Genomic DNA, 19,464 nt, shown 5'->3' on the forward strand with positions numbered 1-19,464 from the left:
AACCTGGAACAGTTTTTCTCCATATTTTTTGTATGGGCCATTTATATACTTATATACGTTTATCATATCCCCCCTTAAACGTCTCTTCTCAAGACTAAACAATTGTAACTCCTTTAATCGCTCCTCATAGCTAAGATGTTCCATGCCCCATATTAGTTTAGTCGCGCGTCTCTGCACCCTTTCCAGCTCCGCAGTGTCCCTTTTATGAACAGGCGACCAAAACTGAACAGCATATTCCAGGTGAGGCCGTACCAATGCTTTATAAAGGGGGAGTATTATGTCCCTGTCCCTTGAGTCCATGCCTCTTTTTATACATGACAATATCCTGCCGGCTTTGGAAGCAGCAGCCTGACATTGCATGCTATTCTGTAGTCTGTGATCTACAAGTCACCCAGATCCTTCTCTACCAGTGACTCTGCCAGTTTAATCCCCCCTAAGACATACGACGCATGCAGGTTATTAGTACCCAGATGCATAACTTTACATTTATCCACATTGAACCTCATTTGCCAAGTGGATGCCCAGACACTTAGTCTATCCAAGTCATCTTGTAACTTATGCACATCCTCTATAGACTGTACCGTGCTACAAAGCTTGGTGTCATCTGCAAAGATAGAAACAGAGCTGTTAATACCATCCTCTATATCATTGATAAATAAATTAAACAGCAGCGGGCCCAGTACAGAACCTTGGGGTCACCACTAATAACCGGGGACCAATCAGAGTACGAATCATTTACCACCACTCTCTGGGTACGATCCATGAGCCAGTGTTCAATCCAGTTACAAACTAAAGTTTCCAAGCCCAAGGACCTTAACTTACCTGTCAGATGTCTGTGAGGTACAGTATCAAATGCTTTGGCAAAATCCAGAAACACTATATCCACAGCCATTCCTCTGTCAAGGCTTCTACTCACCTCTTCATAAAAGCAAATTAGATTAGTTTGACAACTTCTATCCTTAGTAAACCCATGCTGGCTATCACTTATAATACTATTATCCCCTATGTATTCCTGTATGTAATCCCTTATAAGTCCTTCAAACAATTTACCCACAATGCACGTTAGACTTACCGGTCTATAATTGCCTGGCGAAGACCTAGAGCCCTTCTTGAAGATTGGTACCACATTAGCCTTGCGCCAGTCCCTTGGCACAATACCAGACACCAGAGAATCTCTAAATATCATGAACAAGGGTACAGATATTACTGAACTTACCTCTCTAAGAACTCTTGGGTGTAGTCCATCCGGCCCTGGAGATTTGCTAACATTTACTTTACTTAACTTACCTTGTACCATCTCTACATTAAGCCAGTTCAATACATTATATGATGTGTTACCAGCACTGACCTGACCAATGTCAGCTCCTTCTTCCATAGTATATACAGAACTAAAGAACCCATTCAGTAGCTCCGCCTTCTCTTGATCGCCCGTGACAACCTCCCCATTATCATTATTAAGGGGTCCTACATGCTCTGTCCTTGGTTTTTTTGTATTTATATATCTAAAAAAATATTTAGGATTAGTTTTGCTTTCTTTGGCCACCTGTCTCTCATTTTGAATTTTTGCTGAATTTTTGGTCAACACAGGACCGTGCTCATGAGATGGGTATGGGGTAACAGGTGAATACCTATATCTAAATAGTCCTACCTCATCCTAGGACTATCCCTCACTACATTTAGTGTGGGTGGGGGTGGGGTTTGGTGATTTCCACTCGCAGGTGGTTAGCTAATTAATCTCTCATACTCCTGTCCAACGCGTTTCTCCCACTTGTTTTAAGGGTTCATCAGGGAACCGAGGAGGGAATAATAGGCTACCAGTATATAATCATATCACACAAGGGTACATAGAAATAGGTATATATGGACTAAGTTCAGATCAGTAGTTAGTCAAGATCAGTAGGTGGTCAAATACAGACCAGATAAACACTAGATAGAGGAGATGGATATGTCAGTCAGTCACTGGCAAGTTGGAACCACAGTTGATGTCCAGATTGGTAAGTTTACAGTCCGAAACAGTCATTCAGAGTGATATGTACACCGTCAAAGAGTCCAGAGTCAATCTGATAACCGCAACCCACCATGTCAAAACTTTAAATTCAGTAAAACATATAAATTATCTATATATAACACCACAGCCATATAGGGTATGTGTTGTCACATCCATGTAGATTCCAATATTGGCGATAGCACAGAGTGATTATTACTTCCACACAGGTATATAGTAACACTCGGGTTCTATACATATATAGATGAACTTGGTTTTAAATAACCATGTATGAAAGCTTGGGTGGTTGATTCTCCTATGTGGACTGGCGGTATTTATTGTACTCTGGACCATGTGATCCCAGCAAATGATAATGCCCTGGTAGATCTACTGACAGATTGCCATCTAAGGTCTAATTAGACCTTCCACTTTGGGGCCCTGTCCTTGGCCTCTAGATGCTTGGACATCACTGGATGGAAGTGATGTTATTACATAGATAAGAATGAGGTCATGTGACATCACTCCCAGAATCCCTCACCTCTCCAGTCATATCCATCTGTTATTACATAGATAAGAATGAGGTCATGTGACATCACTCCCAGAATCCCTCACCTCTCCAGTCATATCCATCTGTTATTACATAGATAAGAATGAGGTCATGTAACATCACTCCCAGAATCCCTCACCTCTCCAGTAAGCCGTAAGAGTATCTGTAGGGTGAGGTTTATGATCCTGTCGGCCATCTTGTTCCTGTCTCTCTCCATGGTTGATGGGTCATCCAGGAGAATTCTCTTATATAGAAGATATCAGCAGAGGATCCTGGATTGGAGAAACCTGAAGGGAAGAAGAGGAGACGATGATAAACCGCACCAGATTCTATGGAGAAATAAAATCCATTTCCTGGAGATAATCTGGGGAAACATCTGAGGAGACATTATAGTTACAATCATGGAGGCTGTAAACCTAGTCAGGGGATCCATCATAGTCTGGTGCGGAGTCATGGGGGATGGGTAGAATATGGAGACAGGAATCCACCGTCCATGTTATCCAGGTAATACCAGAAGCCACGAGTGGTGAGAAGAGGGAAATGGTGGACAAAGTGTCTGAGGACTCTTGATCATCCAGTAGATGTGACCTGTCATGGTCGGAGGTCAGGAGGTCACTGTCCTATGTCACACACCTTCTCTTACCATCCTATTTTAACTATAGTCAGTTATCCTGATGCCAACTAGGTGTTTACCCCGAACACTGGAGGGCGCCAAATATCAGGACTCCAGACAATAAACAGTTACACATATAAGAGATTTGGTGACACCGCACTGGAATCATTGATAAAGGGATCATCCATCTGGGATATTTCCACACAGGATCGAGACCTTCTGCCTCCCACTAATCCCAAGGATTTCCTCACATTATCACCTTCTATTATATACATACGTATACGCTTATTGTGAGCGGCTTTACCTCATCTCACCTTCTCTCATAGTGGACTGAGGACATCTACACCTGATATTCCTTCATTGTATGTATCCCACTGCGAACAAACCATTGTGCCTCCCCTCAGGGGTGTAAAGACCTTCACTCAGAGCAAACATGGCGGAAACATTACAACAACGAGACACAAACAAACCATTGTGCCTCCCCTCAGGGGTGTAAAGACCTTCACTCAGAGCAAACATGGCGGAAACATTACAACGAGACACAAACAAACCATTGTGCCTCCCCTCAGGGGTGTAAAGACCTTCACTCAGAACAAACATGGCGGAAACATTACAACAACGAGACACAAACCATTGTGCCTCCCCTCAGGGGTGTAAAGACTTTTGTGACACGGTCACATGACACTTCTCTGGTGCTTTTCGTACTTTAGTTCACATAAAGCTTTGGTGGGATCATAGTTGAATGGATCCGCGTCACAATGGGAATTATTGTCCAGAATCCGGGCAGAAAGACAATCTGGTCTCCAGGGTTGGTACGACACTATGTCGAGAGTTTGAATCCTGACGTGGATGTTGTCCCTCCAGGTACCCATGTTATGGACCCTTTTCATCGTTGTTTGTGGTAACAAAGGGGAAGGAACAGAGGGGCCCGAGCAGAGAAGGCTGAGGGAGAATCCTCTGAGGAGAGACCATATGTTACCACTGTGCCTCGTGTGCAGGCTGTGCGGCTGTAAAGAAGGAGGTAGAAGCAGCCACCGGGACCACAGTGGCGGCCATCTTAGATTGCTGTATGGATGAAATGGCTAATACCCAGAGAAGAAATTAACCAGATGACAGGATGGGCGGGGAGGTGACCTGCAGCCCTTCACTATACAAACACGCCCCTTCCATAGATCTGCATTGAGAGGGCATGACAGAACGAGGGGCGGGGCTTTGCCAGCACAACCCCCGCTCCAATCGTTATGAACACTGGGGCAGCAGAGTACCCCTTTATTGGGTTAATCATTAGCGGCGAGTCCTAGCTGCTTATAGCTCCTAAGCTTTAAATCCCATATGGGGCGCAGGGCGTAAATTAGGGCTGGGCGTTATACCGGTTCATACCAAATACCGACATTTTTGTGCTGCACAATATGAATTTTAACCCATTCCGCAATACCGGTTGGGCCCCTCCCCCTCGGGAGAGTAATGAATGAATGAACCCAGCGCAGCGCTGTCCCCACATCGGGGAACTAATCAACAGTCACCCGCGAGCGCTGTTCTGCCCCCCAATTAATTATCAGCCCAGTGCTGTCCCCATCGGGGTAAATACTGATATGTCACCCGCATGCGCTGCCCTCCTCTTCCTCCTGTTTGTTGCAGCCGCCGGCGTTGACACTCTATACCAGTGGTCTTCAACCTGCCGACGGCTGTCCGGGCATGCTGGGAGTTGTAGTTTTGCAACATCTGGAGGTCGGCAGGTTGAAGACCACTGCTCTATACTGTGTGTTATCCCTATGCCCGGGCTACAAAAAGTAAACAAAATAAACTTTATCTCACCTCCCGTTGGTCCGTTACCGGCCTCATCTGCTTCCTAGTGAATGGAACATCGGACAGCCGTCAGCCTAACACAGGCCGCTTATATGCTGAGCCCACTGTCATGTAAGAAGCCGCCCAGAGCTTCTTACATGACAGTGGGCTCAGCCTATCAGCGGCCAAGGCGGAACATCGCTGCGGCCGGTGATAGGCTGACGGCTGTCTGACGTTCCCGTCCCTAGCGTAAGGCCAACGTTGGAACATGCGTGAGTTTATTTTGTTTACCTTGTGTCAGCGCCGGCGGCCGCAACAAACAGCACGAGGAGGGCAGCGGGTGACATGTGATGGGGGCAGCGCTGGGCTGATAATTTTTGTTGGGGGGGGGGGGGGCAGAATAGCGCAGTGCTGGGCTAATTAATTTTTGTTGGGGGGGGCAGAATAGCGTAGCGCTGGGCTGATAATTTGGGGGGGGGGGGGAGGAAATATCGTTACATACCGTGGAACCGCCGAAAGTTACAAAAATACCGTGATACGCAGATTTGGTCATACCGCCCAGCTATAGCGTAAATGTACCGCATGTTCATAAAGGAGTTTTGTAGGGACCCCCTGCGATCTCTTGTACAGGGCCGCGACAGTCCACAGGAAGGGGGCGAGCCAACCCCTGCACGGAGTGGCGGCCAAAACGCCCCAACCATGTATCCCATAGAAATACATGGAGGAAGTGCTTCGGCAGCGGCTTCCTGCGAACTGATGGGGACCCGTACAGGAGATCGCAGGGGATCCCAGCAGTTGGACACCCGCAATCTATAACTAATGTTATTTTTCACTGCCCTAGTCCTTTAAGGGTTAATAACATCCCCAATAATCCTGATCTGATGGTGACCGCACACACATACCTGTATCTGTAGAGGAGCCGTGTGCTTACAGGACCTGCGATGATGTCACCATCATGTGATCAGTCACATGGAGGAGGAGGAGGAGTCACATGATCAGGGGCTGCTTTTCTTAGAGATCTCCACACACAACACAACAGCAGTGACTGGCCCACCAGGACCTGCTCTGTATCTGATACATGCTGGAGGTGTAGGACCTGTGATGATGTCACAATCATGTGACCAGTACATTTGGGGGCAAAGTTTAGCAGTATAGAAGTGACTGTGGATGAAGGACCTGTAGGGAGGATCATGTGACATTAGTGGGCGGGGTTGAGCAATTCAGGACATAAGAGATTGTAGTTGAAGGACCTGTGATGATGGTCATGTGACAGTAGAGTCCTGTATACACTGAGCAGATGAGCCTAGAGCAGCAGCCCCTGATCATGTGACTCCTCCTCCTCCTCCTCCTCCATGTGACTGATCACATGACGGTGACATCGCAGGTCCTGTAAGTACACGGCTCCTCTACAGATACAGGTAGGTGTGTTCTCTCCCTGTCAGGATTCTCTTACGTCCCCCCAGCAGCACAGATGGTATATTCCTCCCCCCGCACACTGGTATGACCCATGCATTGTACTGACAATAAAACCTTACAAGGGTTAATCGCACCCCCTCCCCTATATAGAGGCCGATCCCCTCATCCTGGGATTTCTCCTTTGGGGATTATTTTTATGTATTTTTGTGTTTATTACTTTAATATTATTTTATCTTTGCTCCTGGTGAGAGAAGGGTTAATATATTGTCTTGTTTCTGCTGCTGTTTGTGTTATTCCGCCATCTTTACTCATTTCCTATATCTCCGCCCAGTTGGCCCCCAGCTAGAAGCCCCGCCCTCCTGTCCTTGTGGCCCTATTCCTGTTATGTCTTTACCTCTAATATGTCAGGTTCTTCTTCTCCTTCTGGTTCTCTCCCCGCGGTGTCCACATGTCTCCCCGGCCGCCGCCATCTTGTAGAAGGAGGTTTATGGAGAACTGGGCCGACTCCTCTGTGGATCCAGGCTCTGCCGACACGCCCCCTCCCATAGAGATGAATGGAGGGGGTGTGGCTGTGTAATCACAAGGGGGTGTGGCTGTGAGATCATGAGGGGGTGTGGCTTTAATGTCATGAGGGTGTGTGGCTGTGACATCACGAGGAGGTGTGGCTGTGACATCACGAGGGTGAGTGGCTGTGACATCATGAGGGGGTGTGGCTGTGACATCACAAGGGGGTGTGGTTGTGACTTCACGAGAGGGTGTGGCTGTGACATCACAAGGGGGTGTGGCTGTGACTTCACGAGGGGGTGTGGCTGTGACTTCACGAGGGGGTGTGGCTGTGACTTCACGAGGGGGTGTGGCTGTGACTTCACGAGGGGGTGTGGCTGTGACTTCACGAGGGGGTGTGGCTGTGACATCACGAGAGGATGTGTGGCTGTGACATCACGAGGGGTGTGGCTGTGACATCACGAGGGGGTGTGGCTGTGACATCATGAGGGGTGTGGCTGTGACATCATGAGGGTGTGTGGCTGTGACATCACGAGGGGGTGTGGCTGTGACGTGACACAATGAACCCCTATAAAGGTGACTCCGCCCCCAGACATCTTCTCCTCTCTCTGGGGGAGGGGACAGACATTGATCTATAGATAAAATATAGTAAAATGATACATTAACCCTTCATCTCCCACATCCTATAAATCTTCCCATCTCCTCCGGCTCTGGTGTCCAAGGTGATAGATTAGTCGCCATCCATGAGTCTCATGATAGATTCTACCAGACGTGGCCCCCGTGGATGTGATTCCAGGATACTGTGGAGTCGCCGTCCTGTTGTGTCCTCCAGCGTGTTCTCTGCTATATTGCTGGGTCATGTGATTGGTCGTCCATTCCCGCCTTATGCTCCTCCCCCCCTTGTTTCCCTTCACCCTCTATCCTCCCTTTTCCTTCTCTTTTCTTTACCTTCTTGTCTTTCTTTTCGTGTTCTCGGTGTTTGTTCTTCTGTATTTGATTCTTTGCCGCCAGAGATTCTGAAAGATTTTCTGGTAAATTTCCGAGGACGTCATCATAGAGGAGAACTCATCCGAAATCATTGTGACTATAATGTCTCCTCAGATGTTTCCCCAGATTATCTCCAGGAAATGGATTTTATTTCTCCATAGAATCTGGTGCGGTTTATCATCGTCTCCTCTTCTTCCCTTCAGGTTTCTCCAATCCAGGATCCTCTGCTGATATCTTCTATATAAGAGAATTCCCCTGGATGACCCATCAACCATGGAGAGAGACAGGAACAAGATGGCCGACAGGATCATAAACCTCACCCTACAGATACTCTTCCGGCTTACTGGAGAGGTGAGGGATTCTGGGAGTGATGTCACATGACCTCATTCTTATCTATGTAATAACAGATGGATATGACTGGAGAGGTGAGGGATTCTGGGAGTGATGTCACATGACCTCATTCTTATCTATATAATCACAGATGGATATGACTGGAGAGGTGAGGGATTCTGGGAGTGATGTCACATGACCTCATTCTTATCTATGGAATTACAGATGGATATGACTGGAGAGGTGAGGGATTCTGGGAGTGATGTCACATGACCTCATTCTTATCTATGTAATAACAGATGGATATGACTGGAGAGGTGAGGGATTCTGGGAGTGATGTCACATGACCTCATTCTTATCTATGTAATAACAGATGGATATGACTGGAGAGGTGGGGGATGCTGGGAGTGATGTCACATGACCTCATTCTTATCTATGTAATAACAGATGGATATGACTGGAGAGGTGAGGGATTCTGGGAGTGATGTCACATGACCTCATTCTTATCTATGTAATAACAGATGGATATGACTGGAGAGGTGAGGGATTCTGGGAGTGATGTCACATGACTTCATTCTTATCTATGTAATAACAGATGGATATGACTGGAGAGGTGAGGGATTCTGGGAGTGATGTCACATGACCTCATTCTTATCTATGTAATAACAGATGGATAAGACTGGAGAGGTGAGGGATACTGGGAGTGACGTCACATGACCTCATTCTTATCTATATAATAACAGATGGATATGACTGGAGAGGTGAGGGATTCTGGGAATGTATGTAGTGATATTAATGTGTCTCTCCATACACAGGATTACAAAGTAATGAAGAAGTCCTCTAGTGGGCGCTGTCGGGCCCCTGTGTGTGAAGGATGGAGAAGAACCCTGAGCCAAATCCCGGGGCCCCCACCTCACTCCCTGATACATGAGGAAATGGATGAACAGAAGATCCGAGAACTCATCAACAAGATGATGGAGCTGCTGACTGGAGAGGTGACCCTGCTGGGACATTATACAGTAATGGAGGGGTCTGGTGATGACTGGAGAGGTGACACTGCTGGGACATTATACAGTAATGGAGGGGTCTGGTGATGATTGGAGAGGTGACACTGCTGGGACATTATACAGTAATGGAGGGGTCTGGTGATGACTGGAGAGGTGACACTGCTGGGACATTATACAGTAATGGAGGGGTCTGGTGATGACTGGAGAGGTGACCCTGCTGGGACATTATACAGTAATGGAGGGGTCTGGTGATGACTGGAGAGGTGACACTGCTGGGACATTATACACTAATGGAGGGGTCTGGTGATGACTGGAGAGGTGACACTGCTGGGACATTATACAGTAATGGAGGGGTCTGGTGATGACTGGAGAGGTGACACTGCTGGGAATGCTGGGACATTATACAGTAACACCACTGGAGGGGTCGGGGTGATGACTGTATCATTATGTGTCAGGTTCCTATAAGGTGTCAGGACGTGGCGGTCTATTTCTCCATGGAGGAGTGGGAGTATGTAGAAGGACACAAGGATCAGTACAAGGATCAGGTCATGATGGGGGATCAGCAGCCCCTCACATCACCAGGTAATAGACATGACTATATACACACGTCCTCTCATTATTTGTATGTAAAGAATGAATTCAGTCTCTGTATTGTTCCCTACAGTCAGATTCAGTAAGAGAACAGCAGCAGAGAGGTGTCCCCGTCCTCTTCTTCCACAGGATCAGGATCAGGTAGATGGAGATATTCCCTATGATCTGTAGAAGGGCTGTGAAGCTCTTGTGGTCAGTCCCCTCATCCTCCATGACTCCTCATCTCCTGCTCATCTATAACATCCCACATGACTTCTCCTACTGTCTGATGACTTTTACTATATTTCTTTCACATCTTATGAATCAGGGAGAAGATCTGAACAATATTAATGCTCCAGAGACACATGTGAGCGGTGATGAGCAGTATAAGGAGGACATTCCGACAGGAAAAGATCTGAACAATATTAATGCTAGAGATATGAAGGAAGAAGAAGAGACAGATGTGAGCAGTGATGAGCAGTATAAGGAGGACGTTCCTACAGGTAACCGCCCAGGTGAGTAGTAACAACTTAATATAGAGAAGAGTCACAGATTCTTCTGCTGTAATAATTGTGTAGAATTCTTTAATCTCTCTGTTCTGTCTCTTGCTGTATATTCTTCTATTCAGCCAAAATGTAAACTAATGTGATACTACAGCTGGAATATGGACAAGAAATATCTCTATGTGTACGAGGCCATCACACCCGCTCCCATAGACTTGCACTGAGGGGGCACGATGTGACATCATGACCCCCGCAGCCCACACCCAGCGTTTGGAACTAAATGTTCTGACCGCTGGGGCAGTGGAGTACCCCTTTAATCTCCCTGTCCGTTCTCCCTCTGCGGCAGAACAGCTCATGTCCATGTATCAGAGATCTCGAAGAGCTCTTGTCTTTCACTATTCTAGTTGACACCATTCAGATAGATCACTATTTTGGGACCCTTTGAGGAGGCCTTCTGTCAGATTGTCGCCTTGCCTTTCATTCCCCCCTCACGCCTCCCATGCCTCCCTCACCTCCCATGTCTCCCCTCACCTCCCATGCCTCCCTCGCCTCTTATGCCTCCCTCACCTCCCATGCCCCCCTCGCCTCCCATGCCTCCCTCGCCTCTTATGCCTCCCTCACCTCCCATGCCTCCCTCACCTCTTATGCCTCCCTCTTCTCCCATGCCCCCCTCGCCTCTTATGCCTCCCTCACCTCCCATGCCTCCCTCGCCTCTTATGCCTCCCTCACCTCCCATGCTCCCCTCGCCTCCCATGTCTCCCCTCACCTCCCATGCCTCCCTCGCCTCCCATGCCTCCCTCGCCTCTTATGCCTCCCTCACCTCCCATGCTCCCCTCGCCTCCCATGTCTCCCCTCACCTCCCATGCCTCCCTCGCCTCCCATGCCTCCCTCGCCTCTTATGCCTCCCTCACCTCCCATGCCCCCCTCACCTCCCATGCCTCCCTCGCCTCTTATGCCTTCCTTGATCATATAGTGACGGGATAATTCTACCGTACTGATACTGAATAAAACCCCTGTACGCAGACCACTATCACCCTATCCTCTTAAGGACGCAGGGTGCTTCCGCTCCCGTGCTGTAACACAGGGTCGGGCCCGGCACCTAGCAATGACCGGGACCGGTGGCTAATACCGGACATCACTGATTGCGCTGATGCCCGGTATTAACCCTTTAGACGCGGCGATTAAAGTTGATTGCCGCATCTAAAATAAAAAATAAATGCTTCCCGGCAGCTCAGTCAGTGGTGAATCCGTGATGTCCTCGGCGTCCGATCGTCGTCACTCTATTGCTCCATGCCTGAGAATCCAGACAGTGGAGCGCCGATAACACTGATCAGTGCTATGCTATGGCACAGAACAGTGTCTGCAATCAAAGCATTGTATGTAATAGTCTCCTATGGGGGGATATAAATGTGTAAAAAATATAGTTAATAAATTTGATTTAACCCCTTCCCTAATGAAAGTTTGAATCGCCCCCTTTTCCCATTAAAAAAAAATTTAAATAAAAATAAATATAAACATGTGCTATCGCCGCGTGGGTAAATGTCCGAACTATAAAAATATATCGTCAATAGCGAACACGTAAAAAAAAAATTCCAAAGTCCAAAATAGCATATTTTCTGTCGCTTTTTATACCATAAAAAAATTTGTAAAAAGCGATCAAAAAGTCAGATTAAAACAACAATAGTACCGATAAAAACTTCAGATCAGGGCGCAAAAAAAGAGCCCTCATACCAGCCCATACGCAGAAAAAAAAAGTTATAGGGGTCAGAAGATGAGAATTTTTAAATGTATTAATTTTCGTGCACGTAGTTATTTTTTCCATAAATACGACAAAATCAAACCTATATAAGTAGGGATCATTTTAGTCATATGGACCTACAGAATAAAGAGAAGGTGTCATTTTTACCCAAAAATGTACTGCGTAGAAACGGAAGCCCCCAAATTTTACAAAATGGCGTTTTTTTTTTATTTTGTCCCACAAATATCTTTTCACCATAGATTTTTGGGTAAAATGATTGATGTAAAATTACAAAGTACAACTGGTGGCACAAAAAAACTGTGCAAATATGGAAAAACGTTGTCGTTAAGGGGTTAAACCCATTTCCACCTTAAAGGGGTACTCCAGTGGAAAAATATTTAGAAAAAATCATCTGGTGCCATAAAATTATACAGATTTGTAAATTACTTCTATTATAAAATCCTAATCCTTCCAGTACTTATCAGCTGCTGTATGCTCCACAGGAAGTTTTTGTTTTTGCACTTTCGTTTTTTCCCTTATCACCTTCTAAAAATCATAATGCGTTCAATTTTGCAGCTACAGACCCACATGAGGCTTGTTGTTTTTTGCGTCACCAATCGTACTTTGTAATGACAGCAATTATTTTATAACAAAATCTACGGTGAAACCAAAAAAATTGTTTGTGGGGTGAAATAAAATTAAAAAAATCGCCAATTTGCCACTTTGTAGGGCTTCCGTTTTTACGCCGTGCACTTTTTGGTAAAATTAACACCTTATCTTTATTCTGTAGGTCCAGACGGTTACAAGGATACACAATTTATATAGTTTTTATTTTATTTTACTACTTTAAAAAATTCATGCACCAACATTAATATGTTTAAAATTCTCCTCTTCTGATCTCCATAACTTTATTTTTTTCCGTATACGCGTCTGTATGAGGGTCATTTTTTGCGCCGTGGTCCTGTAGTTTTTATCGGAACCATTTCTGTTTTGATGGGACTTTTTTTTATCGCATTTCATTAATATTTTTATAGTATATGAAGTGACCAAAAATGCTAAATTTTGGACTTTGGTATTTTTTCACCTGGACGCCATCGACAATGCGGTTTGGCCAACCTTATATTTTAATAGTTCGGACATTTATGCACACGGCGGTACCACATGGGAATTATTTTTTCTATTTAAAAAAATAATAATTTTTATTACATTTATTTAAAAAAAATGGAAATGGGGGGGGGGAGGGATTCAAACTTTTATTAGGGGAGGGGCTTATTCACATGTATTTACTTTTTAAATTTATCTTTTAGCCCCCATAGGGGACTATTACCTGCAATCTTCTGATTGTATATACTGATCAGTGCTATGCCATAACATTGATCATTGTTATCAGTGCTCTGCTGCTTCAGTCTTGGAGTAATAGAACACTGATCAGACGGCGAGGAGGCAGGTAAGGGCCCTCCCACCGTCCTCTCAGCTGATCGGGACATCAGGATTTTGTGGTGATAAAGGAATAAAAGGGATGAATAATTGCACCACATCATGACCACCACCATTACCACCATATAGTGACGGGATAATACTGCCATACTGATACTGAATAATACCCCTGTACACAGACTAATATCCCCCATACAGTGCCCCTGGCTCTACACAGGCGCTGCAGACCATATAAGTGATTACAGTGCAGTTACATGTAGTGAATCACAGGGGGCGTCTTCCTGAAGTCGTTCTCTTTCCTTTTCGTCCCCACAGAATCTGCCGGAGAAACATGTTAGGCGCCGCACGTTTCCCAATTCTTTTCTACCCTCAGTGCCCTAAATAGTGTAGATAATGCCAGTATGAAGGCAGATAATGGCGGTAGGTAGATAGCGTTGGTAGGTAGACTGTGTAGGTAGGTAGTGGTGGTAAGTAGATAGATAATTTTACCACAAAAACAAAAATAATACATAATGTGTGGCTTCCATTCTTATGCAGAGCACTTTTCGGTACAAATGACGTCATCTATATTGTGTCCAAACAATGACATCGATACCCAATATATATAGGTTTTGTATTATTGGATTATATTATTATTGTATTATATTGTATTATAACTTTTTTGTAATTTTTTTGTAATATTTCTGCCCCCCCCCCCATAACACTTTATTTTCCTGTATGAGGGATCGTTTTTATTTGCACCGTGATTTGTAGTTTTTGTTTTGCTTTTTATGCTTTTTTTTTTCTGCTATTTTTTACATTTGCGCCATTCACTGTGCGGTTTAATTAACAACATTATAATAGTTCAGATATTTACACTAAATATGTTAATTTATTTTTGTTTACATTATTTTATTCCAAAAATGGGAAAAGGAAGGGGAGGGGTGTAATCAAACTTTTATTAGGGGAGGGGCTATTTCACATTTATTTCTAATTTTTTTCAATATTTTTATTTACTTTTTCTGCTATAAATCAGTGATCTGAAACCTAAGGCTCTCTGCCTGCTGCAAAACTACAACTCCCAGCATGTTGCACTATATAGTAGTATTGGTCATGGTACAACATACTGGGAGTTGTAGTTTCGGGTCGGCTGCAAAGCCAGAGGCTGTGTCAAGGAATGCTGGGAGTTGAAGTATTTAACTACATCACCCACCATGCCCTGATACGGCCTATGGCTCTGCAGCAGACACAACCCAAAACTACTCCCAGCATGTTTCACCATATACTAGTATAGTAAAAGTAATGGTGCAACATGCTGGTAGTCACAGTTTTGGGTCTGCTGCAGAGGTATAGGCTGTATGAGGGCATGCTGGGTGTTGTAGTTGGTAACTGCCACTCCCAGCGTTCTTTGACTCCCAGCATTCGTGATGTCACACATCCCCCTCCCTCGCAGCCCGCCCCTCCAATAGACTTACATTGATAGGGCGTGGCTTGACTTTACGAGGGGCGTGACCGTGACATCACGACCCCCGCAGCCCGAGCACAGCGTTCGTAACAAAATGTTTTGAACACTGGAGCAGTGGAGTGCCCCTTTAAGGGGTTACAAACTAGTAAAGCGTAACAAAAACTATGCAAACTGAGTATTGTGATCGTATTCACCTGAGAAATAATTGTACCGCACAGTGAATGAAGGAAAAAATATTATGGCAAAATAAGAGTTTTGGCTCTACTCTTTTCCTTCAAGCCTCCACCCAATCCCCCCCTCCCCCCTTCCGTCTCCTTATAACTCTAATCTAAATATTAAGTTTTATATCTTGTCTATTCTCCCTATGTCTTAAACAACTTATGATTATTTGAAGTTTGTTGTCCGTGCCCATGAACAATTCATACAGTATATTTTTATATCATGGCTAAATTCTGTAATAATTTATTACAATGAATTATCTTAAAATGAAGTATTAATGTCCGGATATCCCCTATGATATTTAGAGACTCATTGTCTGAGGAGTTAAAGATGTCCCCCCCCCCCCCCTCTCTGGTCCGTGATGGGCTAGAACTCAGTACACATTGTGCCGTAGCCAGTGTGATGTCTGTATCTTAGCCATAGACCTACTTGTCAAATACCCTAATATCTGACTACATCAGCGCTCCGTGCCGCTAAGTGATTAGGCATCAGCTCTGACGTGCGCAGCTGCACACGCCCTCGGTGGTTGCGTCGACCGGGGGCGGGGCCTAGTGCATACTTAGCCGCGGCCATGAGCGGATGTGACGTCAGACGCCACACGTGCGCCGGAACCTGCGAGAGAGCCAGTAATTCCCGGCTCCCTGCTGGATGCAGGTGTCTCACGCCGGACAACTGTATAACTGCAGTAGCCGTGAGTACTATAGTCTGTCACCGTACAGATCTATAGAAAATTCTCTCCACAGGACACTATTGTGAGTGGGATTCTTTTGTTTTATTTTGCAGGTGATGCACAATATCAGCGGCATCTGAACAATTGAGCCTTGGGACATATTCATATATATGAGGAAATACAATTTCTTTTTCCCTTACAGGACTGTCATAGCGCAGATGTAGCCATATACTTTGTACATGATTCTGTCGTTTGGGTCCATGGGCTAATTGTATCATATTATTTTGCAACTGCTGGAGGCTGCCTTTAAATTGCCTCCGATTCTTGTGATTCGCTGTGGTTATAATCGTGTCCACAGCATCATATAGTTGTCTTGATTTAAACAGCCCCACTTACTTGACTTTAGTGGGCTCCATTTCTATGTGAAGTTACGATTGTCTTTTGCATATACCTCCCTGATGACACCACCAAGGCCGGTGGTAGAAACGCGTTGGCGGTATATTTAGAGTTTCTGACACTGTTTTTTTTAACAGTTTATGCGCGGGACTTTGTGTGGCTGGGCGCAGCCGCACTTAGCCAGTGCATTCTTTCTTTTTTTTGCCATTGTGCAATGTTATATTAACAACACTAAGTAATTTACCTTTTTAACTTAGTAATAATAATTAAAGGTTACGTTTTATAGCACATCCCGAGAAAGATATTCTCTATTTTGTTGTTCTCAGAAGAAAGCTTATATTTCCTGAGTTGTTAAGGGGTTAAAATAAAATCTGTGTTATTCTCTGCAGATTCTTGTACCAGGAGATCAGAGGAGAATCTTATATCTTCAGATTATAAAGCAGATGATGATATCACACAAGATACATATGAAGAACATTCCATTATCCCAGATACACCCTCAGCCCTTCACAGCCAAGATCTGTCATCTCATCCTTATATACAGGTCCTGTCTTCTCATTCATCACAGGATGTTCAGCAAAATAAAAGTCATAGAAGGGGTGTTGGACATCAACGAGCTCATACAGGAAAGAAACCATATTCATGCTCAGAATGTGGGAAATGTTTTACTTTTAAATCAGGTCTTGTTACACATCAAAGAACTCACACAGGGGAGAAGCCATTTTCATGCTCAGAATGTGGGAAATGTTTTACTCAGCAATCACATCTTGCTGTACATAAAAGAACTCACACAGTGAAGAAGCTATTTTCATGTTCAGAATGTGGGAAATATTTTAGTGAGAAACCAAGGCTTGTTAAACATCAAAGAATTCACACAGGGGAGAAGCTATTTTCATGTTCAGAATGTGAGAAGTGTTTTACTAATAAATCATACCTTGTTGTACATCGAAGAACTCACACAGGGGAGAAACCATTTTCATGTTCAGAATGTAGGAAGTGTTTTATTGACAAATCAAATCTTGTTCAACATCAAAAAACTCACACAGGGGAGAAGCCATTTTCATGTTCAGAATGTGGAAAATGTTTTACTGAGAAATCAAGTCTTCTTTATCATCAAAAAACTCACACAGGAGAGAAGCCATTTCCATGTTCAGAATGTGGAAAATGTTTTATTCAAAAATCACATCTTGTTAAACATCAGAGAACTCATACAGGTGAGAAGCCATTTTCATGTTCAGAATGTGGAAAATGCTTTACTTGCAAATCAGGTCTTGTTAAACATGTAAGAACTCACACAGGGGAGAAGCCATTTTCATGTGCAGAATGTGGGAAATGTTTTACTGAGAAATCAAATCTTAAAAAACATAAGAATTCACACAGGAGAGAAGCCAATTCAGAGCAATAAATGACGGAGATATCACATCTATATATTAACCATGTACATAGGATATCTGACATTTATATATATATATATATATCTCATATACTGCAGGGTCTCAAACTGGCGGCCCTCCAGATGTTGCAAAACTTCAATTCCTAGCATGCCTGTGAGGGGAGTCAGCTTGTTATACCTTTTTATATAACCTTTTATAATAATCCTTTATATATCATCACCATGTTGTCTATAGTCCACCATCTTGTCTATGTTCCTTCATTATGAACTGAGTGTGAACTTTACCAGAATTATAACCAGGAAACTTGTAAACAAGAACCACAACTGCTGAGCGTACAGAAAACTCCAAGGCTACTGAGTCTGAAGACGTTCACACTTCCCGTCCTTCCTACTTAGAGATAAGACGCCTGTTTGTAACCAGGTATCATTGGGCAGTTTGCCGTCCTTTCATCTTTGCCTATAAGAATTCTGCTGTATGTAGTAAACGTCAGAAGACGCTGTATACAGATCCCAGTCTGTGTCATTTCTTCCAATCTATCAGGCCTGATTGATAAAACATTTCCAATTTGGCCTCAAACAGCAAATGTACCTGAAGGAATTGGTTAAATTCCTTAACATGGCCGACAACGGTTATCTGCAGCCAACGGCTGTCCGGGCATGTCCTGGCATGCTGGGAGTTAAAGTTATACAACATCTGGAGGGCCACCAGTTTGAGACCCCTGATATACTGCATCTCCAAACTTGTTACCAATTGTTAATAAAAGTTTTCTCTCTTATATGATTTATTATTATTATATCCATCTCCGCACACTGGACTTATAATAAATGTAATATTGTCCCTGACGTTGTATATAGGGAATGTAACGCGTCAGGTTCTTAAATCTTAATATTTAACCCTTCAGGACCCCCCCCCAAAAAAAAAAAAATCCCGCTGACCCCCTAATAGGTCCTCAAGGGTCCGCATTTGTCCCCCTTTATTTTTTTCTTATCATGGTGTGTGATTTCTAATCACACACTGTTATATATAAATTATACCAAACAAATTAACTACACACTTCCCTGATAAGACCTCTGGGGGTATTTTTTTCTCTGGGTCATAGGTCACTGAGTCACTATCATTGGGGACTTTTTTATGTTGCCTCAAATGTGCAGCGCTCTCTCCCCACCTGAGCGGCGCATTTGAGGCAATAGGTTAGGGACGGCCACACACATCACATTCCCAGAATGATGACTCAGAGCATAGGGTTTGGGGCGGGCATATTTTTTAGTTTTGGCTATGCTCTGGGTCATCAATCTGGGAACATAACAACCTATTTTGTAATTTTACGTCCCACTGTACCCCAATTTAGTAACTCAGTGTACCCCATGTAATGTTCCTTGAGGGGGGGTCCCACTCTTCTGGCTCCATAGGCAGCTATGTAAATGCTCGAGGCCCCTGACTGTGCTCCTGCTCCTCCAAGACCTGGTGTGCACCCGCAGAGCTGTTTATGTCCTAATATGAGGTATTTTCTTACTCCAAAGAAATGTATGTACAAATGTACAGTGACATTTTATCCTATTACCACTTGTGAAAATGAAAAATTTGGGGTAACCCCAGCATTTTAGTGTAAAAAATCAAATTTTTCCTTTTCACATCCCATTATAATGAACATTTATCAAACACCTGTGTGGTGTTAAGGCTCACTGTACCCCTTGTTACATTCCTTGAGGGGGTTTAGTTTCCAGAATAGTATGCCATGGGTTTTTTTTTTTTTTTTTGCTGTTCTGGCACCATAGGGGCTTCCTAAATGCGACATGCCCCCCAAAAACCATTTCAACAAAATCTGCTTTCCAAAAGCCAAATGTGACTCCTCTTCTGAGCATTGTAGTGCGCCCGCAGAGAACTTTTTTTTATTATTCTTTATTTTTCTCTTTTCTTTTC

The 19,464-nt window shown here is 44.3% G+C and overlaps 2 protein-coding genes across 2 annotated transcripts in view; both read left to right on the top strand.

The window, feature by feature from the left end:
* LOC130298162 (oocyte zinc finger protein XlCOF8.4-like) overlaps positions 1–16,351 on the top strand; it is an 81,772-nt gene extending 65,421 nt beyond the window's left edge. Inside the window, exons 2-7 of the mRNA XM_056551073.1 lie at positions 8,040–8,187; positions 8,982–9,161; positions 9,629–9,755; positions 9,838–9,905; positions 10,072–10,258; positions 15,868–16,351. Coding sequence (XP_056407048.1) covers positions 8,110–8,187; positions 8,982–9,161; positions 9,629–9,755; positions 9,838–9,905; positions 10,072–10,258; positions 15,868–15,902 — 675 coding nt within the window. The 5' untranslated portion in view covers positions 8,040–8,109 and the 3' untranslated portion in view covers positions 15,903–16,351. The remainder of the gene's footprint in view (positions 1–8,039; positions 8,188–8,981; positions 9,162–9,628; positions 9,756–9,837; positions 9,906–10,071; positions 10,259–15,867) is intronic.
* Positions 1–18,306, top strand: part of LOC130298167 (oocyte zinc finger protein XlCOF22-like) — a 76,499-nt gene extending 58,193 nt beyond the window's left edge. The window contains exon 5 of the mRNA XM_056551080.1: positions 16,759–18,306. Coding sequence (XP_056407055.1) covers positions 16,759–17,555 — 797 coding nt within the window. The 3' untranslated portion in view covers positions 17,556–18,306. The remainder of the gene's footprint in view (positions 1–16,758) is intronic.
* Positions 18,307–19,464: the final 1,158 nt, after the last annotated feature.

The sequence above is a fragment of the Hyla sarda genome (genome assembly GCF_029499605.1).
Source record: "Hyla sarda isolate aHylSar1 chromosome 1 unlocalized genomic scaffold, aHylSar1.hap1 SUPER_1_unloc_3, whole genome shotgun sequence".
NCBI classification, from domain to species: Eukaryota; Metazoa; Chordata; class Amphibia; order Anura; family Hylidae; genus Hyla; species Hyla sarda.